Here is a 25,323-nt window from a genome sequence, read left to right on the forward strand (position 1 = left end):
GATTTTCATAAAAAAAATGTTTTAATTCAACTTTTTCACATTGTGAATTATATTCCTATTTAGTATTGTTAACGTGTAAATTTGATTAATATACATTTAAAAATTTGATTAATATACATTTAAAAATTTGATTAATATACATTTAAAAATAAAACTTCAAATAAAAATATGAAATACTGCTTGAACGCCTTTTTGAAATTGTTTAGATATAAAAACACATTTTGAAAGGAATTAAAATTTTATTTACAACAGAAATCTAACACATTAAGCTTGCATCGAAGGACGATTTTCAGTTGCGTTCAGTTTTACACCAGAGCCAGAAAATCCACTTGCACCCTGAAAAGAATTAAAAAATAGAAAATTAAATGTGATCGTTTTGTTCTCATAAAAAACAAGTATTTCATCATAATAATGCAGAGAAAAATATACGCGACCGAAGCTGTTAAAAAAAGCAGTAAAAGACTAACCAATTTGAAATTGGGTTCATCTGACGAACCCAATGCTGCTGTAGATGCAATGCAATAAGTTGCATTGCATCTACATCATGATTACAACATCATAATTATGCGTTCGTTTTGAAGAAAATAAGATTTTGTTTATGACGATTCATGATTTGAATTATTTTGACAACTTATCTTGGTTATGACTGTTGAAACAAAGATAATCTCCCATCCTCTCTACTGTGGGTTAAATGAACAGTTCAGTTTGGAATTCTATATAGGTTTCTGAGTTCGACAAATTGGTAAAAATGTGCCTGAAGAGGAGAAAATAACAACCCCAATGGGAATAATAGTCCAAATGATTCAAACGATACGACTTAGTTGTAAAAATGAAAAATAAACAAAGTTCAAGACAACTTTTGGATCAAGCAGGGAATAAGGAGTACAGCACAATCACGTTGACACACCGGTTCTCACCAAATCACCGAAGTTAAGCAACATTGAGCCTGGCCAGTGCCAGATAAGTGACCATTTGGGAAGGCTAGGCGCTGTATGTACCTTCTGGGAAGATTGGGTGTGTGGCCAGCACCCTCACCCTGTAAAAAGAACTCCTCGCTACAAAAGCATCTACAAAAGTTGTATGCCCCTCCAAGGGCTCAAGGGCGATGGATGGGATGGGTGGAGACAATAAGGACACCAGCCGGCTTCACTTAAAAAAGGGCAGATTGAAAAATAAAAAAACTATTAATAATAAAAGAGAAAGAAATGTAAATTTATAAAGAAAAAAATTATTTAATTTTGTTTACATCTAAGTTTTATCAAAACAATAATTTATCACAACTTGAAATTGAAAGTAGAGAGGTCGCGGTGACCATTATAGCATTGGGGGTTACTATTGTAGAGTACACGGTTTCATCGTATTTAGAGAGAGAGATATTCGTCACCGATTCTGCATACGCCAGATATATGTGTATGTATGGATCCCGGATAAAAAGGAATGACCACACTAAGGAAAATACATTTAAAGGAGAAACATCAAAAGGGAGGACGTTAAAGTCGCGATATAAAAGTAAACATTTATTTAACAATATTCGTATAATGGATTCTCGGTACGTCGACATACAAAAGTGTGTAAGTTCTTATAAGTTCTTCGATGAGACCAAATGGAAATCCTGATTCGATTTATTGTATGTAAATCCATGCAAACTCAATAATTCATGAACTAGCACAACAAATACTGATTTACCACATACACAAGTTAAATCGTTTGATTTAATGAACAAAGTAGAAGAAACAAAAGTGTATATGCGTAGTGTACATACATAAGCCTAAACTTGAAATGTTCGTTGTGTGTATATGTATGAACAGAAAAAGTTTTGATAAGCTTATAGTGAATGCATATGTATCAAGTGTTCATATAAGTTTGCCAATGTGTGGTTTTACCTTGAGAAAAGATGTACGTTCGTTTTATCTTAAAATGAAAGTATCGCCTGCCGAGGCAAATGGGATGTACAGGATGTACAGGCAAAAAACAGATTGAGATAAATAGAGAATATAAGTGGGAAGAAGAGACACCACCTGTCGGACAAATCAGAAACTACAACAAGAGCAAATAACGATTGCGTCATCACTGTTCGTGTGCATATATGCGCGACATACCTATTCAAATATCAGTCTGAAAAAAAACTTGTTTGCAATATTTAATACAATGATAAATAAAAGGTGCCCTTACCCTTTGTAATGGAATGATGTCGGATTCTTTGAGCTTTTTACCGTTGGTCGGATCAACCATATCTTTTTTGATAATGTTTTCCACACACTCCATCGTCACAACATTCCCGCTGATAAGAAATCAAGACGGCATAGAATTTCACTTTGTCACCAAAAAACAATTAACAATTAACAAAATAAAAAACACAGGATATTCAAAAGTGTGAACATTTTTATACCAAAATATTTATAAAAATATCAGAGCTTCTACAGTAGCAAATCCTTTACATATTTTTGATATAGTGTGCTGGGCATTGATCACAGATTTGGCTGATTATATTTATAGCCAAGGATGATGAATTGCACTTGTGACAGCATTTGCCAGCGATGATTGAGCCAGCTTCAGGTAAATTTGTTGCATTACAAGTCAAGGCAGTCCATTGAAGTCTGTCTGCTTCTGACTCCTCAACATACTTCAATTATCCATAATTCCATTGTTACACATTGAAGACGCATTAACCAGTTATAGCTTCCAAGTCAGCTCTGATCATTGTGAGCCACCACTCTTTTGGCGCCATTCCGCTAACGGTGTTAGTGCTGTTGCTTTGTGAATCAAGTCAGTTGGAAGGCGACAAAGAGCATGCAGAAACCATCAAAGTCCCATAAGAAAAGTCTAGTAAGCTTATATCATATGTGAATTGTGATGTTTGGAACATGATCAGTGATACAAATCCCAAAGATGCATTAATCGAAGACTTTCAGTCTTTGAATGTCAGCCACTCGCATGACCCAGATTTTGCACCTGTAGAGAAAGATTGTGCAAACAAGGACCTAGTAAATGCGGCATGTGGTGGTTCGAACAAATTAATCAGGTATCAAAATTGCAGTACAACAAGCTGAGCATGTAAGGTTGCGCTCCACAAATGAAAAATTTATTTTCACAAGGACTAATGTTTGTGCTAAATTTTAAAAGAATTCAGGGTGTGGTTATTGAGAAGAGTGCAAACAAATGAACAGATGAATGATTTGGGGGCAATTTTACCCCTATAATACCCAGTAGGGGGGTAACCAGAGTTATCCTGTAAAATTTGTTCTGAAAAAAATTTACTTTCACCATGACTAATGTTTGTGCAAATTTTTTTTTTTAAATCCAAGCTATGGTTATTGAGAAAAGTGCAAACAAACAGGCGTGAATTACTAAGTTCAAAACTTCCCTTGTTCGGAGACCAAAAATCTCTTAAATTTTCAGTCATTACATCTTAACAGTAGAACCTGATTGACATTTTTTTGACCTGGAATTCTTTATGATTTAAAACTTCTCTGACTTGATTGAGATTTATAAATTTTGCTTGGGACAACATTTAATATTTGCAATTGGATTTTTTTTTCGCTATGATAAGTTTTTTTTTTTTGCTACGATAAAGTTATTTTTTTTTGTTACGATAAAGTTTTTTTTTTTTCGTTACGATAAAGTTTTTTTTTTTTCGTTACGATAAAGTTTTTTTTTTTCGTTACGATAAAGTTTTTTTTTTCGCTACGATAAAGTTATTTTTTTTTGTTACGATAAAGTTATTTTTTTTTGTTACGATAAAGTTATTTTTTTTCGTTACGATAAAGTTTTTTTTTTTCGTTACGATAAAGTTATTTTTTTTCGCTACGATAAAGTTATTTCTTTCACCATCCTTTTTTGGATCATTTTTCTTTTACAAGAATTGGCTGACTGGGACAGCCTCCGTACATTCATATCTGATCTACCTCTGCATTCCATATTTAAAAAGGATGTGTCCTCTATAGTATCAGACCTGACTGAATGGTTAATTGTAGGCATAGACTGATTCATACCATCCAAAAATTCCAACAAAAACCTAACGGCCAGCCATGGTTCTCTCCAGAATGTGCTGCTGCCATCGCGCACAGAAATCACTTTTTCCATAGCTACCAATGTAATAGATGTACTGAGACTAAAGCTGCTTTCAGGACTGCCAGCAACCACTGTAAAAGAGTAATAAAAAATGCAAGAGAGCTATATTCTCAGTCCATTAAATCCAAAGTAGCTGAGCAGCGGCTTAGTTCTCACCAGTTTTGGCAAATAGCAAACAGGATCCTGAACAGAAGCATGCGTTCTATCCCAACCATCATCAATGGACCTGAGGTGATCTCGTCAGCATAAGACAAGGCCAAACTATTTGCCAAGAAATTTGCAGCTAATTCTACTCTATGCGACGAAGGCCATCAACTCCCTGTATTTCCTCCTATAACAGACAACATGCTATGCAACATACAAATATCTGTGAATGAGGTCGCGTAGCTAATCAAGAACCTTGATTCCAGTAAAGCAACTGGTTCTGACAGCATTCCAATTATACTGTTGAAAAAGCTTCAACCAGAACTTGCCCCCATACTTACAAAACTGTTTAAGTGTGGCCTTAAGGAGAAGTGCTTTCCAACACCCTGGAAAACCTGATGCTCTGTATTTGAGAATTCAGGTGATAAGTCATCTCCCGCTCAGTACAGAGAGAAGTAGTCAACCACCTCAGCAGAAATAACCTTCTAAGTGACATGCAATATAGTTTCTGTTCTGCTAGATCTACAGCAGATGACGGTTATATCTCATAGGATTAGTGAATCTCTCGACAAAGGCTTCCTTTCTAGAGCAATTGCTGACATATCAAAGGCCTTTGATAACATATGGCATAAAGGCCTACTTCACAAGATTTCCAGCTACGATATAATTGGAAATTTTTTCTCAATGATTAAATCATTTCTCTCTGATAGGCTCATAAGAATAGTGGTTGATGGGCAGAAATCAGAAGCCCACAGTATTAATGCTGGAGTCCCTCAGGGGTCAATCCTGGGCCCAACTCTCTTCCTGATCTACATCAATGATCTCCCAAAACACATACTTAAATCATTTGTTGACATCTATGGCAACACATCAAAGGCCATAAATGACAAAGTTCTCTCTGATTCTCTCTCTTCTGATCTTGAGCGTGTTATACAATGGGGAAAGAGGTGGCTGGTTATCTTTAATGCATCTAAAACCAAGCTTCTATCTTTACATCATCAACACTCTGATTCTCATCTGGCATCAATTGAAATGGATGGCTCTCGTCTTGGGGAGGCTCCATGTTTTGATAAGCTTCTGGGTTTGACCTTTACTCCTGATCTGAAATGGAACATGTACATCAAGTCTGTTGTCAAGGTCGCTGGGAAGATGGTGGGATCCTTCTACCAGTCCAGTAGATATCTCACTACTGATGCAATTCTCTATCTGTATAAAAGCCAAGTATGTCCAAGGATGGAATACTGTTGCCATATCTGGGCAGGAGCTGCTAAAAACAGCCTATTCTGCCTTGATAGAGTACAAAATATGTTATATTGTTATTATTATTATTATTATTATTATTATTATTATTATTATTATTAGACGATACCACTTGTGCGCGTATGTTACGTGAGTTCTTATTAGTAATGATATGAGTCTTAGTGAGAGTTCTTGTCTTATTACATATGATGTTGTATCTTAGAGAGAGATGTGTATGTAATGACATTTTATAACACAGACATATTATAACAATACAATTTACCTTTTTGTAGAAATCACAAACACAAAGATGAGCTTTATCCAAAACACATGATGGATTTATTTTCTTACGACCGGTCGTGACTTCCCCATTAAGAACTCAAAGTTTCACATCTTAGTTTCTGAAGTGACGTCTCGCTTCAGACGTCCGCCTGTCTCTGTCTCCTCTGACTGTCTCTCTGAATGTCTCTCTGACTGTCTCTGACTCTCTCTACGACCAACTAACTCCCACCTCCTATATTGAGAACTCCATGCATCCCGGCCACGTGAGCAAAATTCACGTGTCTCAACATGCGCGACTTTGCACGTTTTCGACATTGATTTCCCAATAACCTATTTTTCTTGTGTTGTTTCCACAAAGGAATTTAACCTACATATCTAATTTATTTAACTCATATTTTATTATCCAAATTCTTTTAACAATTGAATAGTTTATTTATTATTTATTTCATCCGAATTAACAATTTACTGGACATTCCATTTAAACCTATTATTCTTTAAAACTTATGTCCAGGGTTCGATTTCTGCTTTCTCTTATTTCCATTTTAACTAATCTCTCTATTTTTATACTTACATGAACAGGGGACAGCCCTTATCATGTAACAAATAGACTTCGTGGCTTAGTGGGAAATGCCTTTTTCTCTTCCCTGCAACCTCTCTCCCACAGGAGAGACGTTGTGAGCCTGTCTTTATTTTATCGTTATTTCCATGGCAAGTGCTTGTCTGAGCTCCAATCTCTGGTCCCCCCTCGCCAATCTTTCACAATAAACTCCCGTCTAGCTGAAACCACTGTCATTAATTTTCTCCACTCTTTATCTGTGCCTAAATCAAAGCATAGATTCCATGAACAATGCTTCTTTCTTAGAAGTGCACGGCTGTGGAACACTCTTCCATTTGCCTGTTTCCCACCTGACTACAATGTGGATATCTTCAAGTCCAACATAAACAAATCCCTGATTAACCGCCCCCTTAAGTAAGACACTTTATCAAATCTCCAATACTAACAATTACTACGATACTATCCCACTGATTACTGTACACGCAATAACCCTTATCCCCAGGTGGCTTCTAGGCCTTGATAAGTGGTGACCTCCATGTAAAAAAAGAAAAAAAAGAATAGTTCTATACTTAAAAGGTTATGGGATTAGTAATCGCCTTTGATGGATCTGACTTAAAATTCAAATTGTAGCAAGTGAAATTTTTAAAATATATAAAACTACAGAAACTACACAAAGTTAATTAGTCACTACCCAAGAATCCTAACAACCCAGAATTTATTAAAAAGAACACAATTTTTTTTACAGAATTGATACAATGTTTACATGATAGAAGAAACCCATCCTTGATAATTCGAGAAGCTTTGGTTGATGGAGATAAAACCCTGGACATATTAAGAAGGCATTATTTATCAAAATGAAAACCAAAAATTATCTTGCTATATATGGAACTAACATCAATAAAACGTATCAACTACTAGGATGATTACTCATCTATAAATATAAAAGCAAAAATGTGTGTATGTATGTTCGCTTTTTGTGTATGTCCAAGAAAGGCTTTTTTCCGAGAAGCGATCAGTCGACTCACTTCTTCTTAAAAGTTTTTATATCACGCCTAAATGATAATATCTATGAGTTAACAACTGGGGTCGCCTGTCTATTTAATTTGCCCGACTTTGAAAAGATAAATATTCAAGATTTTTCAATCGCCGCATGTGCATTAAGCTTTTTCGTATAAAAAGGAAAGCAAACAGATTCGCGGTAAATAAAACACTGTCCCGCACTCAAAGTTGACGTCATTAAGTCATCAAAAACGGGCACCTGCTGTTAAATGTTGTATGTTTTTTTTTTTCACTTTATTATTTTCCAACAGCGCGTCAAGGCTTTGTCTTTTTAAAACAAAAACCCAGCCAACGATTTTTGTTTTCATTTACCCAAAAAAACACTTACCTCCAAACACCCAGGCAACGCCAGGTACCCCCCGCTAGTATGTTATAAGGGCAAAAATGATTGTAAACGTCCAGTTTTCTGCTGTGATTTTAATGAAACATTTTACTGCGATTTTAATGAGAATTTTTACTGTATTTTCTAATGTGATTTAAATGAGACCTTTTACTGTAATTTTAATGAGATTTTTAAATCTCATAAAAATCAGGAAAAAAAAAAACTTCTAAGAATTTTTTTTTTCAAAGCTTTTGCATGCTGTTTTTTTTTCTCAATTTTATGAAATTTAATCAACTTATGATATCATTTGGTCACTAATTGAACAGAATTATTTAAAATTATAACATTAAAAATGAAGTTTGAACATAAATTACCATAACTAGATTATGAATTGTTTGATAATTGTATGCATGTATACATATATATATTTCATTAAACTGTTGAATAAATATCTTTAATTAAATTGTCGAATAAATATAAATATATTTCATTAAATTGTCAAATAAATATAAATATATTTCATTAAATTGTCAAATAAATATAAATATATTTCATTAAATTGTCAAATAAATATAAATATATTTCATTAAATTTTCAAATAAATATAAATATATTTCATTAAATTGTCGAATAAATATAAATATATTTCATTAAATTGTCAAATAAATATAAATATATTTTATTAAATTGTTGAATGAATATAAATATATTTCATTAAATCGTCAAATAAATATAAATATCTTTCATTAAATTATCAAATAAATATAAATATATTTCATTAAATTGTCAAATAAATATAAATATCTTTCATTAAATTGTCAAATAAATATAAATATATTTCATTAAATTGTCAAATAAATATAAATATATTTCATTAAATTGTCAAATAAATATAAATATCTTTCATTAAATTGTCAAATAAATATAAATATATTTCATTAAATTGTCAAATAAATATAAATATATTTTATTAAATTGTTGAATAAATATAAATATATTTCATTAAATTGTCAAATAAATATAAATATATTTCATTAAATTGTCAAATAAATATAAATATATTTCATTAAATTGTCAAATAAATATAAATATATTTCATTAAATTGTCAAATAAATATAAATATATTTCATTAAATTGTCAAATAAATATAAATATATTTTATTAAATTGTTGAATAAATATAAATATATTTCATTAAATTGTCAAATAAAAATAAATATATTTCATTAAATTGTCAAATAAAAATAAATATATTTCATTAAATTGTCGAATAAATATAAATATATTTCATTAAATTGTCGAATAAATATAAATATATTTCATTAAATTGTTGAATAAATATAAATATCTTTCATTAAATTGTCGAATAAGTATAAATATATTTTATTAAATTGTCAAATAAATATAAATATATTTCATTAAATTGTCGAATAAATATAAATATATTTCATTAAATTTTCAAATAAATATAAATATATTTCATTAAATTGTCGAATAAATATATATTTCATTATATTGTCAAAATCAGATTATTTATAAACATGGGAGATACCCATATATGCAAAATAAATATCAGAGAGGAAAATGAATTTGAACTTACGAGGTTTTCAAAACGACACATGGGACTGAATTTCCCAACACGTCATTGGTGACAGCACATACGTATCTCGCCTTAAAAGTTTAAACAAAGAAGAATTTATAAAACAGAAAAAATTACACTTTTGTAAGTAAAATTTAAAACAAACTTCAGATTTAGTATATCATTCCACCAACATCCAACAGTCATCACTTGTTCTTCATTTTTGATCGTTTTCGTGAATAACATTTGTATCGTTAATACTCTTGTGAAATAGAGTGAATATCGCCCATTAACAAGGTGGTCCCCAGGTAGCAGATTGGGAATGTCCTTCAGATGGCCATCGCATTTCATTCTAGATGATGGTGTAGGACTCATTCTAGTCAAATATATCACCACAAAATATACCAGATTGTAAAAGAATGAACTTGAATTGGGGGTTAAGTAAAGTGTAGTATCTGTTTTGATCGAACACTATCTTTACTGTATTCGGTCAGTGAAGGAGAAATCCTGATTCTTGTCCAGAATATCTCCTATATTAAAAAACGAAAATAAAGAAAACTACATATGACGTATGTATCCGTGATGAAACAAAAATATCATATTCGAAAAATCGCTTAAATTGATCAAATAGTTTTTTTCATTTTTAAGTGAGACATAATCTCACAAGTTTGAATTATTGTTGTATTGTCTCCCTTTTTTAGATTGTTTTCAAAATGGCAAACAAGACGGCTATTCTTCAGTTACTCATTTGCAAGTGTTTCGATGGCAATTGTTCTGACAAACTCCAAGCACTAGTACCCTCTTAATGACAAACTAGACAAGCACCAAAATCCCACCCCTACACTGTAGATATCTCTAGATGTTGTAAAGCCTTATACTCGAATAGGTTTTCCTCTTGGACTGCTGCACTTTGGAATTTCCTCCTGAGCCTCCGTTTCCCTGACTGTACTGACATGCAGAAATTCAAGTGTAATGTGAACAAAAATCTCGCTGCACAATTCCGTAAATAGTATCCCTGCAAATCTGATCCAAATAGTAGTCCCCTCACAACTACGTCAATAAAAACAATAATACTTGAAACAAAAATTTTTAATAAACATTTCATTCATAAGTTTGTTGGAAACACAAAACAGAAAACATTCATATAAATAAACATTTTAGTAATTTGATAAGTTTTATACAAATTTATTTTTGAAAATTTGAAAAATTACCACAAATAAACGACAAAAAAAAAAAAATTAATTTCAATGGTGTGGGAGCGATTTGTTTTTAACTTAAAAATACATTGCAACTTGTTAGAAAATTATGTAAGTCGAACATAAAATAAACACAACTAGTTGTTATATTACAATCAAAATAATCATTGAATTAAAAAAACAATTAAATGTAATTTTGCAAAACAAATATGCAAATTAGTTCCTTTTGCAACTGAAATCACGTATACATAAGCAATATATAAAAAAGATGTTGCAGCTATGGTGTCAAGTTGAATAAGCTTGAAATAGCTTTGACTTAACCGTTTGTGTGAGAAAAGGATCCAACTTTATCATTCAGTTAGAAGACAGCATCAGAGCCAAAAGTCTGAAATTTTTTTTCATAGATTTAAAATTTTAAAATTGTTTCAAATTAGAATATTATGGCACGTCTGTTCGTGGCGATGATTTATAAGTGTTCGTGTGTTTTGCTTTCACTGAGTTTGTAATCTTTAGATGAAAAAAACACTTTTCATTTTGCCTTATTTTAAGTTTCATACACCAACCTGATAATACCAAAAGATTTATTGGGTTGAAACACGAAGTGTATTATGACAGCTAAATATTTTTGTATAAACAATTTTGTTTAATATACAGTTCTATTTCTTGTTGAGCATTCACACAAATGCTGTAAAGTTAATTGCTTTCATTGTGCAATGTCTCTGAATAAAACTATATCTGCAATAAATGAAGAATAAATGAACACACACATTTATATATATATATATATATATTAATGATGGGACAACGCCAATATTTTTCCTGATTCCGATACAAATACTGATTATGACCTACATTTATGAGTTTGATTCTTCTTAAATTTTTAAATATCTCATATAGAAAAGGCAAATTTATTAATAATAATAATAATTCCATGTGTGCTAAAGTTACGTATAGGTGAGAACAAAGACACACAAAATCATGTCTGAGACTATTTAATCCTATTGGCTGCAGTTATTTCCCTTTGAATATCGTTGCAGTTATCTCCCTTTGACCAATGTTATCCTTATTACCTCTCTAATTATCGTTGTACCTATTTACTATGCCTCCCCACGGGACAGAGTTAGACACCAGGGTCGTTTTTTAACGTGGAGAAAAGGTACAAAAATAAAAATTGTCTCAGTCGTGAAGGATTTCTCCTCCACCGAAAGAGAACAAGAAATAGAAGTGCAGCATCTGAAGAACAGATAGATACTACACTTTGATCTTGTCCCGAAGGCCAAGCATGTCTCTAATTATCGTTGTAGTCATGCTCTACATTTAAGTAATGATTTTGGAGGGGTTTTTTAACAAAGCAAGTGATCATGGCGTTTTTTTTTGACTATTCAGAAATATGAGTTTTTTTAAAATATTTTTTTACCTCAGATTTACCCACTAAACTTTCTTTTCATATTTATAAAAGTTACACATGAATTTCTTTACTATCACCCCACTTTGAAAAAAAGGTGAAAGTGCACTGGGGGACCACCCGAAGCTTTACCTTTAAAAAGTTGATTACGAGGAGGTTGAAAATGAGAAAATGCCTTTCGGAATAAACACCCCCAACCTCCCCATGTTAAGAACGGCTTTCGGAATAAACACCCTTTGCAGATTGAACAACCAGTGTGGCAACCGTGCATTGATCGTCTTCGGGTGGTCCCCCAGTGCACTTTCACCGAAAAAAAAAAAAAGAAAAAAGAAAAAAGAAAAAAAAAAAGAAAAAAGAAAAAAAGAAAGAAAAAAGAAAAAAAGAAAGAAAAAAGAAAAAAAGAAAAAAAGAAAAAAAGAAAGAAAAAAGAAAAAAAGAAAAAAAGAAAGAAAAAAGAAAAAAGAAAGAAAAAAGAAAAAAAAAAGAAAAAAGAAAGAAAAAAGAAAGAAAAAAGAAAAAAAAAAGAAAGAAAAAAGAAAAAGAAAAAAAAAAAAAGAAAAAAGAAAAAGAAAAAAAAAAAGAAAAAAAAAAAACAAGAAAAAAGAAAAAAAAAGAAAAAAGAAAAAAAAAGAAAAAAGAAAAAAAAAGAAAAAAGAAAAAAGAAAAAAGAAAAAAAAAGAAAAAAGAAAAAAAAAAAAGAAAAAAGAAAGAAAAAAAAAGAAAAAAGAAAAAGAAAAAAAACAAGAAAAAAGAAAAAAAAAAGAAAAAAAAAGAAACAGTACAATATGGATGCTGTCAAGGGTAATACTGTTCCAAAATATCTAGGTAAATGTTGTGAAGAATTGTAAGACGACCTTGTGTTTACTTTTGGCAGCCTCGTAATCTTCCTCTGAGGTCATCAGATCTGTGTTAAAGATTCACATTACACATCCACTGTATTATGCTCAATATCCCAAAGTCTCAAAGGACAGATTTCAATTTCATACACACACATGCCTAAAACTCTTTCTTTGCTATGTGCTGGTTAGTAATAACACTGTGCTAGTTAGTAATGGTAAAAGTTCCCAGAACTTACTCCATTCACTACTAATTCTTGTTATCAAACCAAAACCAACTCCTTCCTGTGCTCCAACGCTATCACCAGGATAACAAATTCATACTATGTATTGAAGAATATTAAATATTCTCTCAACCTAAAAGTTATTTGAGAACGACAGTTTTTTTGCTTGTGCAGGTAGCACCCTTCTAGACTTCAACATTCACAGATGAATTGGAATAAATACATAGAAGGTACTGCCTATCTGCGGCAAAGAACATGGGCTTCCTCTACCAGGCTAGAAAACTTCTCATACGTGCCAGTATTGTATATCTCTGCAAAACTATCATTCGCTGATGGAGTGTTGTTGTCGCATCTTGACTTGTTTCCCCAACCACTCGTCTCTTCCTTTAAGACAGGGTTCAAAAGATGTGTTCTGCACCGTATAATGCTGCGTCTCACTGCACAACTTCTCACCCACCACTTTTACATGCACTTTCATAAGCAATCCTAGTAGAAGTCAGTGTCCGTAAAGATGTTGGTTTAAAAAGCTGGGAGAGAGGAGAATGAAAAAGAAATAAACTTGGTTTTTTTTTTTGCATTATTTATAGTAATATAGTTATACTGTATTTATGTATTTATTTATAGTAACATATTTATACTGTATTTATGTATTTATTTATAGTAATATATTTATACTGTAGCACTTTTACTGAATGTACGTACGTCGTGTATCATGGTTTCCAGATTATAAATGATTCATCGGAAGATCCTATTTATTAAAAAGGGGGATAGAAGGTTATAACATAATACAAACATTAAATTAGTATATAGATATGCTAATTTAATGTTCTTACTATGTTATCACCTTCTGTCCTCCTTTTTAATAAATAGGATCTTCCAATCACCAAAGACGCAGTGTAAAAAAAATTTAAATAAAAAAATGTTTTTGTGCTGTACGTGAAACTAAAACATACCTTCTTGGTCTTCTGGCTAGAATCCAAGGGTAGTATCTGTCCTGTCTAAAAATGGTATTATGATATTGTGAGGTTTCCATTCGCGCCGAGGGTCCATATAATGGAAATATGTCACAGACGCCTATAAGAACATTGGCGATAAACCGTAATAATCAGATATATTCTGCCACTATATTAATTAGATTAATTAGATAAATACTTTTACAGTTTTAACAAAATTGGTTACAATAATATCACGGGGTCTCCATTTACGTTTAACGTCCAGCATATAATAGATTACATACGAAAGACGCAGCTGTGGAATTTCCACAGGTCTCACTAGTTTGTAGTGATACAAGTGTTAGCATATTGGTGTTATTTTAGAGATTTCCTTCTCCCAGATGGGTTACCTTACTAAAGCTAAAGATTTTAGTCTACATTACTATTCCGCACAAAACTGGAGGGATGACATACGCTTTCGTAAACGTATTAATGAAAATAATGCAATCGTATTTTCTGATAGTATCCGAATATACTGTAAACCACTGCATTCACGCATTGTAATTTTGTAAAACTAAATTCAAAAAAGATTAATGAAAATATACAAAACCTGTTTTGTGATGAGAGAAGTTTTCTTATCTCGGTCGTTAATTGCAGTGAATGTGATGTCCAGCAAGTCTTTCAACTTGAGTGGTTTGCCGCTCATTGGACAGCGAACTTTATCATCCTAAAAAAAAATTATAAAGAATCTTATCAGTGTATTTTTAATTTTGCGTGCCCCTTTCTGAATAGTTAAATTTTCCCCATATTACAAACTAACCTTGCATTTAACTCTGCCTTTGTAGCAAAGAAATAAGAACTACTTATTTTAAATTTACCTACTATTCAGATTGTTCTGATTTTTGGGAGATTATACAATCTGACTTGTAAAAAGTCCAACTCCTTCCTAAACCCCAGATTTCTTGTGACTGTGTGACTCTGTAACTGTTTCAAATTTAAGCTTGACAAACTAACCAATGGACAGAGTCTGTTAGAAAATAAGATGTGCCAATTCAATCAAAAAAGATGTGCCAATGCACCATTTTTAACGGTGAAGAAATGTTACAATTTGAAGATAAATGACCAAAGCTGACTTCTATAAAAAAAAAAAAAAAAAAAAAAGTAATACTTACTGGTTTGGTCATCATCGTAGCAGTGGCACTGGGAGTGAGAGATGGCACCCAAAAGCTTGGCAAAGCCTTTTCGTTTCCAGTTTTCATGTTGCAGATGCTAGTGGAAGCACCACTGCTTGTGCTCGGTTCTGAAGTTAAACAAAATAAAAAGAAAATTCAAGAAACTTTTCAAAAAGAAAACGTTTCATTGGTTGTTTTACATCATATCAACTTTTTTGGTGAATTATTTAACAGCAAAGCTTTAATCTGAATTTGAAAGAGAATCGTGTTGCCGAGTTTGAGAGAATATGCATCACATATCTTATAGATAAAGAAAAGTCAGAGTTTTGACTATTTTTTGGATCGATATAGCTGTCTAAAACATAAATGACAAATAGAATTCTGTTTAATGTTTTTTAGTGTATTACTGATATGTGCTTTCGGAAAAAAAATTAGTTTTATATTCTAGCTGTGCAGACATATTCTCTTTGTTAAGAGAGTAGGAGCAATTACCCTCCCACAGTAATAATTTCTCATCCTTTGACACAGAACGCCACAAAAGACACACAGTAGAAATATAGTGTCATTTTTTCATATTACACCAGCTGTTAACTTAGTTCATATTAATTACATGGCTGATAAAGATTTTTTAAAGTTATGTTTCCAAATTACAAATTAATACACAAAGATCCATAATCTTCTTACACATGGTATTCTCAGAATATACATAACAAAACGACCTTTACACTTCTCATTTTTAGACTCAAGACAAAATTATGCACCATTTTTTTTTTTTACTGTTTTTCATATGTGTTTAGGGATTTTTGTTTATTTAATGTTAAAGTAATAATCACTAGATTTGTGCTTGAGTATTTTTCACACGTCAGTTTGCATTCGCAAAAGAAATGCTTTTCTCACATCAGCATTGTGTCACTCGACACTTTTTCTTATAAATTACTTTATTTACAAATTACATCTACGCATATGAAATAGTTCCTTCATTTCAGTGCTCATTCTTTTTTTAATACACTTAATTTCTATTATTTTCCACGTTGATTATTTCTTATTTTGATTTTTTTCTTATTTAAATAAAAGTTTTGTACAAAGTATTTATTTACTTTTAGTCAAATGCTAATATTCTTGAAAATGCTTAGAAAAATTATTTCATTTACAAATATTTAATTTTCTATCAAATAGTATCGTCCGTCCAATGTTTGAATGTAGACATTATTATTTAAAATCACGCATTTTTGTTTTATTTAAAAAAATTTTTTGTTTTTTTTTAATTTGTTGCCTCTACACAACTCTTTGGGTTTTTTTTTTTTTACTTGGGAGTCACCATTTATCACGGCCAAAAAGCCACTCGAGGATAAGAGTTAATGAATGTAAGGTGGTAGTTTAGTAATTTTTAATCGTGTAGATTACTTGCTGCACAGATGCTACATTATAATTATGAAACAATACAAATATTCATTATTATTTAGGATTTCTATATATACTAAACACTACAAATTATACTTATGAATAGTTTTTCTTATTCTAAATTGAGTAACTTATATAGGGGTTCGGAGGAGAGAACATGCATTTGTGTTCTTCAATGTTTTCAAGCAATACTCACCAATTTGTCCCACATGTAAAAAATCAAGTTGCAAAAGGTTTTTATAATATATGTTACTGAAATTAATTTAAGTATTCAAAAGCTGGAATATCTGTACCTGGCAGGTAGGTATTTATTTGCTTCCCCACATAAGCAAAATATGACACAAGGTCGGGTTTTATGTGGGGTGAAGGGAGAGGGGGAGGGGACAGGGAGGGGATGGTATACATAGGGTTGCCCCTACATGTACCAACAACCAATTGCCACAAGGGCAATGGTCTCAAAGTGCAGCATCTGGGAACAGATACTACACTTTGATCTCAGTCAAAAGGCCAAGGAAGAGGTGTAAGGGATTTCACACTCCCCCAAGATGGCCTTATAAGTACGATCCTCCCTTTACAATAATTTGCATCAGAATGCGATCAGTGCTACCAAATTTGAAATCTGTAGCATCAATAGCATAAAAGTATCCTTCCACAAAAGTCAGGAGCATTTAGTGAAAACTGGGAATATAAATTGTCATGGGCTTTCTGAACAACCTGATACTACAAGGCTCTATGGACAAATTTATCTTTAGTTGATCTTCAACAACTAAATATTTTCATTTACTAGCCAAATAGAAAAGTTACTAGTCAAACCCACATGATTTTCGGAATATGACATCTTTGTTCCGTAATGAGTTTGTACATCATAAAAATGTTTGATTATTTTTTTTTTCAAATAAATGAAATTCAAAATATGCACCAAATTTTATGTTGATACTTGAACGTATAAACATTCAAATTTCTTCACATGCTTTTTAAAACAGCCTTCATTAAAAAAAAAAAAAAGTATATTGTTCTATTAAAAAATTTATTCTTTAAATAATTTGACTTTGCTAGTTTTATAAGAAAAAATAAAGGTTGAAAACATATTTTTCACTCAATAATTAGCTTTGGAAGATTGTCGGTGAAAAAAAAACAACACAATCACCAAAATACAAGCTTTTTATTATTTCTAGTTTCCACTTAAAAAAAAAAAAAAAAAAAAAAAATCACTCACAAATGCGATTGTTTCACTTGCAACATAAAGCGCTGTATTATTCTCATTTTGGTTGTTATTTTGATGTTTCAACTGATGTAACCTACCACCTTCTTCAAGTACATTTTTTCGAACTTGGGTATCTTTATGTCAACATTAAAAAGGTGCAGTTCAAAATTCTGTACAAATTCCCAAGTTTATAATAAAGATAATGTGTAAAGAAATGTGAAGAGGGTTTATGCTGCTAAGTGGAAATCTATTTTACAGAAAAGAGAAAGAAGGAATCATATGAGGGTAATAGAAATCAGGAAAAAAATAAAATTCTCCTGTCTTGAAAGAGGAAATCAAGAACACATTAATATTGGTTAATGGAATTATGATCTTAGACGATGTATGATTGATATCTAATCACAATGAAAACGACCCAATGCAATCGATTAATGACAATGTCTAAGCAGTTCGTGACACAATAAACCTATTGTTTTATCGACTTGATATTTGTTGGATTATTAATCGATGCCTCTTGAATGGATTATTAATCGATGCCTCTTGAAATGAAATGATTTTCAGCACTGATTTTATATTAGAAGGTTGGGAGGTGAAATTAATAACCAAGATGAGAACACAATGACTAGCAACTGCCTGCAAATTTAATATTCTCTTGACACTTTCTCCTTTGGAGTAATCCAGTTCAACCCGGCTAGGATGAATGCAGTACAACAAGCAAACAAGATGAGAATAGTGCTGATTAGCTGATTAGACCTACAATCTTCAGATTTTATCCTCTACCCATGCAGGGTAGGTGGGGGGAGGGGGGACAGAGGGGAGGTACAGTCACGGTTATCTTTTTATATAAATAGGAAGTATGAAACCCCACATTTACATTTCACTCTGTGATTTTAATGAGAGTTAACCAATAGATCACACAGAATTAAATACGTTAAATTTCAGCAGATTTTGAAGAAAATGGTGTGCACCCTAGGTGAGGAACCATCATGTCATGATTCTGGTTTCCCATTAATGGCAGGCCTTTTCGACCCCTTGTCTGTATCATTTCCTGTTTAATGCATATTTAGCATGAATCCTCTTAATTTTTCTTTACCCATTACTTAATTTTTCATTGAGATTTAAGATTTTAATTAAAAGTAATAAACAGAAAAGTATATTAATTCAGAAAATTTCAATCATTAATGGAATCAAATGCTGAGAAACATTTAAATGTTCAAAACTCATAAATTCACTTGTTTAATCTCTCGTGCAGTTTTTATTGTAGCAACCAAATTTGCATCATTGGAAGATATAAAATCTGACTCCAACTCTTAGGATTCAAAAACATACAACTTCTGACTCCTTATTTTAAAGTCTTCTAATATTCAAAGTTTTTGTTTAATCCGACTCAGTCTCCTAGTATACTAACGAATCCAAATCAGACTCAGACGTCAACTCTTTCCAACACTGGTAATATGTTTCTTATTACATTGAAGTATTTGGGGTTTCTTACAATTCTTTAAGTTTCCAAGTGTTTTGCATTATTCTGAACCTGTCCTGGCACAGGTATTCCAACTAGTATTTATATAGATTTTTACTTTGATGGGAATCTTTGCAACAATTTATTCATTAATCTTTGCAACAATTTATTCATTAATTTTTGTCAAGAAGTCATGTAATAAGCACTATTGTTAAATCACAAATTAGTTTGGAATATCCAGGATTATTATCACAAAAGCCAAAGAAGTTTGTCACGTCTCAACTTACTTGGTTGTTTGCTTCCATTTACAGCACATACAGGGTTGCCCTCCGTCTGTATAAATGCCTTCTTACGGCTTTCTACTTCAGCCTGACCAAGTTCTTCCTGCTCTGCCTACAAAACAGGTATCAAAATTATCAGATTGACAAATTCTAAACAGAAAATAATCACCATATTTAATAAATAAGAATATTCAAATTCTAAACAGAAAATAATCACCATAGTTGTAGTAAGATAAAGCTAACAAATCGTAACGTTTACATTTTGAGGAAGCACATGTTCGTGTACATTTTTTCCGTAAAGGCAGTCGCCATTTTGTTGTATCAACACACAATGGTCGGAAGCAAGAGAAAAAAAGAACAATATTGAATAAACAGCTGTATTTTAATTTTATACACTTATTTGTAGATGAACAAAAACTGGTTTATGGAAAATGTAAGATAGTATATGTGTGTGTAAAATTGAAATGTAGTTTGCCTGAAGCATTGTGTGGAATAGGTATGTAGTAGAGATTTAGAAGGCTATCACAATGCGAGGAATGGGATACAGTCTTTAGTCTATAGTTTTAATTCAATCTTTTTTGCTCTATCATCCGGCATGCTTTAAATAGATCCGTTACATCAACCATTTGAAAAGGAGAAATTTTTCCCAAAATATAATGGATATTGTCACAGACATAGCAAGTAAGACATTTGTACTTAATACAATTGAATAACTACATGTATATATAGACATATATGTATGTACTTATTGATTTGTAAATTGCCACTTGTTTTCGTCTTCTCTCATCAACACCGACTATATCTCATTCCTTGCATTGTGATAGCCTTCTAAATCTCTACTACATATATATATATATAAGGACACAAATTTAAGACTTTAAATTAGATGTTAGGTGAAGTTCGACAGGATATATATTCAACAAAAAAGAAATAAGATTTCCTTAATCCGCAGAGTTTCAAAGAAATGTGTTCCTCTCATCAGATGAACGATATTAGCAAATGAATATTATAGTGAAGCTATGGATTTGCTGGTACTTGCATTAATTGAAACAGCATTATATGAAAAATAGTCATAAATGCAAAAAAGTTTTTAGTGCAAAAAATGCATAAAATGGAGAAAAGAAATGAAAAATAAAAGGAATTAAAAACCAAAGATTAAAAATCCAGATGAAAGGATATGGAGAGATTAAGTATTATCAAGACAAAATTATGACAGGAGTCAATGTTTCCATGAGAAGAAATTAAATAATCTATATATATATATAAAAGCGAAAATGTGTGTATGTATGTTCGCTTTTTGTGTATGTCCAAGAAAAGCTTTTTTCAGAGAAGCGGTCGGTCGGCTCACAACTTCTTAAAACTTTTTATATCACATATAAATCATAATATCTCCGAGGTAAAAACGGAGGTCGCCTGTCTATCTAATTTGCTCGACTTCGGGAAGATAAATATTCAACAGTTTTCGCTCACCGCATGTGGATTAGACTTTTTCGTATAATAAAAGCGACACTAATTCTGGCGGTATTTTTCCATGCCAGAATTGTCCGAAAGCAATCAGCTTTGATCAATGTGGAAATATTTTCCTTATATCAGACAATTGCTATTCAATTTGGACAAAGGGAGCTGGTCCTTCCCCCCCCCCCACATCTTGGGAAAATAAAAATAAAAAAAGTGTTCATGCATTAAATAAAATACTACCCCACTGACCTCATTAAGTCATTAAAATGTGCACCTGCCAAATCTAAGTAATTAAATAAATTCAAACGTGTTTCCGTTAGTATCTCGCGGTAGCCCAATGCTTAACGTTGCACATTTTTTTTCACTTCAATTTCCAACTTCGCCTCAAGGGTTCGGGTTCGATCCTCATACTCACCTACCAAAACTTTTTTTTTATTTTAACAACCCACCCCAACCCGGAGTTTTGATTTACCTAAAACCACACACACCTCCAAACATCCGGGCAACGCCGGGTACTCCACGCTAGTGTAATATATAAATATAAAATTACTAAAACATCATATTTAAGCATATTTTACAAACGGGCAATGCCAGGTGCACAGCTAGTCTAATATACAAAAGAAAAACTGTATAACTATGGCCGCACGTTGACAACTGCTAACTTCCAATATGTTGTGTTTTGTTTTTCTCCATCGTCTTATTCAGACCATGTCAATTTTAATATATTAGGTGATCACCAAGCATGAAGCATTAGTTTACAAATTGCATTCATTATAAAAACTAACAAAGGTACAACTAGAGATGTTATATAAACTGTTGTTAAACTCAAATGTGCATGTGTTGCTTTGATGTGATCAAATAATAACATTGTTTTATGGCATCTTTTTTGATTGTTTTAAGCTGAAGCCGTTCATTTTGGAAACAAATTTTGATGCTTCAAGTTGTTTGGTTTGATTGTTATGTAAAGGGAAATTGTTGTTTTTGTTTTTGTAGCACATGATTGAGTTTTGCAACAGGAAAGAAAAAAACAATAAAATAAATGTTTGGTGCATTTTAGGTCAGGAAGCCAGTATCTTCAGACAGCCTGATCTGGTAGCACCAGTACATAAAATAGGTAAGTATTGATAGATAATCTTACAATCTTAGAAAAAGTGTCTAACTTTTGATGCAATTCTCTACCGTATGAGAACCAGATATGTCCTAAGATCGAGCACTGTTGTCACTTCTACAGGATGGAAAGATAAAGTTGTAGCCTTAAAGAAAACAATCCTACAGTTTTATGCTAAAACTTTTATTGAAAAAATCAATTCAGGTAACTTGGTTATATAGTAGAGCTGATATCTATTCAATGTAGCCACCTGCAGCCTCAATTACCGCCTTCATACGAATTCAGAACTGGGAGTATATTTTTTCCACAAGCGCTGGCAGGAACTCACTGAATACTCAGCAGAAGGTGGCGATCAGGCTGGCTTTGGTGTTGTGGGAGGTCATGTTGGTGATGTTCTCGACATATAACCAAACAAAATAGTCCAGCAGCTTCAGGTCAGGAGAGGAGGAAGGCCAGTGAAAGAAGAGTACAAAGTCATAGCACTCGTTCTGAAGACAAGCCTGGATCTCTTTGGACTTGTGGGACAGCACCAAATCCTGCTGCCACACCTAGGGTCTGCCAGCGGCCACCTAATTGCACCAGGGGATCACCACACGCTTCAGCACATCCAGGTAAACTTTGGTGTTGACGTTCAAGCCAACTTCAAAAATGCAAGGTGGCATGATGTGGTCCTTACTTGAAACCACACCAAAGATCATAACTGCAGCTGGAAACTTTTTCATCACCATGGGTATGTCCGTGTTATTCATAGCAATCCAACGATGCATTTTGAGAGTGCTGGCAATGGTCCTGTTGTTATAACTTGGATCAGTAGAGAGCATGAGTTGTACACCGGCGCATCTCCAACCCACTCGTTGAACATTGTGTCATTTTCAGACACGATAGAAAGCTCCTATCGCTCTTGAGATTTGTACACAACTGACCAACTAGTAGATGGTCTGCAACAACAAAAGAAAAACGCTTTTTATCAGAAAAATTGAATCATGTCGTCTTTTCTCGGGCAACAATTTTATTGTTGCACCCTCTAGTGGAAGATGTTCTATTCTCTTACCTACCGCTTCTTTCTCTACTTTCATGGGAGTTGCTCGATTGAGCAACAATCGCTTGTTCCCCCTTTGTAAAACCTTGTCTTTCTCTAACTCACAGCAAAATATTTTTCTTTCTAAACGGAACTTCATGAGCAGAGTTTCTTTCCAAGAACTACCATCTGTCAAAACACAATACCACAAGGCTGCTTCCCAGCTAACTACAGCATGGTATTTTTCAAGTTCAATGTTAACAAATTATTATTTTGTCATCATCTTAAATCAAATTCTGCCCAGTTTTAACCATCACTGTTTACCTGATAAATTCATTCATTCTTATCCTCAAGTGGCTTATGGGCCTTGATAAGCAGTGACTCATACTACAAAAAAAACATGTTCAGAAATATGAGGTGCCTTAAATAAGTTTCCAAACATTTTTTGTACAGACATTTTAAATTGTCGTAGACTCTTGAAAATTCAGTATGTTATTGCTATACATCTTATGAGATGACTGACCAATTTTTATGATTTCAGATTCAAATGAACAGCTACAGCAGGAATTAGAATATACCCTACTAAAGCCTGATTGTACACAGCTGGTGAATTTAAAAAATGCAATCTAGACGTGAGGACTCTTTAGAAAAATGATATGCAATAAAATTCTGTTTTAAACCTGGAAAAGATGCCACAGAAACATGAAATGCATCAGACGGCTTTTGGACCCTCTTGCATGAATCGAGTATCAGTTTTTGAGTGGCATAAGAGATTCAAGGAAGTCAGGGAGTTTGTGATGGATGATGAGAGGTTGGGAGGAGTAAGGAAATCAGAACACCAGAGTTGATTGGCCAAATAAAGAATTTCATGTGTAAGGACCATCATGTGTCTATAGAGATAATAAGTGCACAGTTTGATGTCAGTGTGGGAACTGTACACACAATTGTTTGCGAGAAACTGAGTATGCGGTGACTTTCGGTTATTCCCTAAGCTTAAGGAAAACCTTAGAGGTTGTTGTTATGAGACAACTGAGGAGATGAAAGAGGCTGTGATGAGGATCATTGACACGCTCACACAAGAGAACTTCCATAGGGTTTTCCAGAACTTATTGGAATGGTACAATAAGTGCATTGCAGCCCGAGGAGATTACTTCGAAGGGGACTAGAGTTTCATGTGTGTACAATAAATAAAAGTGTCCATATGAAAAAAGTCTGGAAACTTATCGAAAGCACCTCGGACATCGAGAAGAATGAAAATGAAGGTTTATTGCAATTTACCTTCAATTTAGATTTTTGTTTTTCATACTGTTTCAGTTTTTGGCCAATTTCTTTTTTCTTGTGAATAATGTATTCCAAAATGGCTTCTTTGTCATACAAATGACCATCAGGCCTGCAAGAAAAAAACAAAAACAATTACAAAAGAATGATTTTTAATTTTCTTTTAACTTTTTGAAGAAAAGAAACGAATGAATTTTGCAGGATTTAAATATCACGGCCTAGTTAGATTTTGAAAACAGATAAATTCTCTTCAATTTCAGTTTGCAATATTGTTACAGGGGGGGGCAGATGGCAGAGGGGACAGTCAGCTGTCTCCAGGCTTTTGAAGATGTCAAAGGAAAGTCGACCAGATCCTAGATTCAGGTGCTCCATGAATGACGTCAAAGAAGTTAAAATGGGGGACGTAGAATCCCTGGAGATTAGGTCAGCAAAACTGGCTGACATTTCAAGATAATGCGTTATGGTATGTTTTGACATTATCTGTGCCAATAAAATAAAGGCAGCAGATAACAAAGAGAGAAGAGTCACAGAGCGAGGACAACCTGACACATGTTTCTTCACTGCCAAACATCCACATCTCTGCTACATGCCTTCACTGATGTCGCAACTCTCATACTGAAACCGAAAAGGTTGTCGTTGAGAATAAACAAAATATTTTATAACCCAGCTGTGCATTTTATTTTGTTGCCAAGACAGTGACAAAAGTTTGATTATTAGAAATTATATAGACTGAAAAGCACATTGGACGAGTGAATAAATAACAATATAGTTTGATTTCTTGTCTTATTTTGATAAAATTTAGATGTATCCAAGATTTTGTCTGTGTATTTCTTTCTTTTGCATCATTAATAATTTTTTATCCAGGTTATTTCAGTTACAATTTTATCCAGGTTATTTCAGTTACAATTTTATCCAGGTTATTTCAGTTACAATTTTATCCAGGTTATTTCAGTTACAATTTTATCCAGGTTATTTCAGTTACAATTTTATCCAGGTTATTTCAGTTACAATTTTCGATGATGAGCAATTTATTTTTTACATGAAAAAAAAATGGTGTTTTTTTTTCAAATTTGATTTGTGTGACATTGTGTTTCTCTAT

The 25,323-nt window shown here is 32.6% G+C and overlaps 1 protein-coding gene across 1 annotated transcript in view; it reads right to left on the minus strand.

Moving 5' to 3' along the window:
- Positions 1 to 219: 219 nt before the first annotated feature.
- The window catches only part of LOC145292848 (nitric oxide synthase-interacting protein-like), a 43,237-nt gene continuing 18,133 nt past the window's right edge, over positions 220 to 25,323 (minus strand). The window contains exons 4-10 of the mRNA XM_080138897.1: positions 24,225 to 24,336; positions 19,369 to 19,474; positions 15,018 to 15,145; positions 14,456 to 14,572; positions 9,274 to 9,344; positions 2,173 to 2,281; positions 220 to 336 (exon numbers count right to left, since the gene is read on the minus strand). Coding sequence (XP_079995023.1) covers positions 265 to 336; positions 2,173 to 2,281; positions 9,274 to 9,344; positions 14,456 to 14,572; positions 15,018 to 15,145; positions 19,369 to 19,474; positions 24,225 to 24,336 — 715 coding nt within the window. The 3' untranslated portion in view covers positions 220 to 264. The remainder of the gene's footprint in view (positions 337 to 2,172; positions 2,282 to 9,273; positions 9,345 to 14,455; positions 14,573 to 15,017; positions 15,146 to 19,368; positions 19,475 to 24,224; positions 24,337 to 25,323) is intronic.

This window comes from Euprymna scolopes, chromosome 14, assembly GCF_053919585.1.
Source record: "Euprymna scolopes isolate OS-2025 chromosome 14, ASM5391958v1, whole genome shotgun sequence".
Lineage (NCBI taxonomy): Eukaryota > Metazoa > Mollusca > Cephalopoda > Sepiida > Sepiolidae > Euprymna > Euprymna scolopes.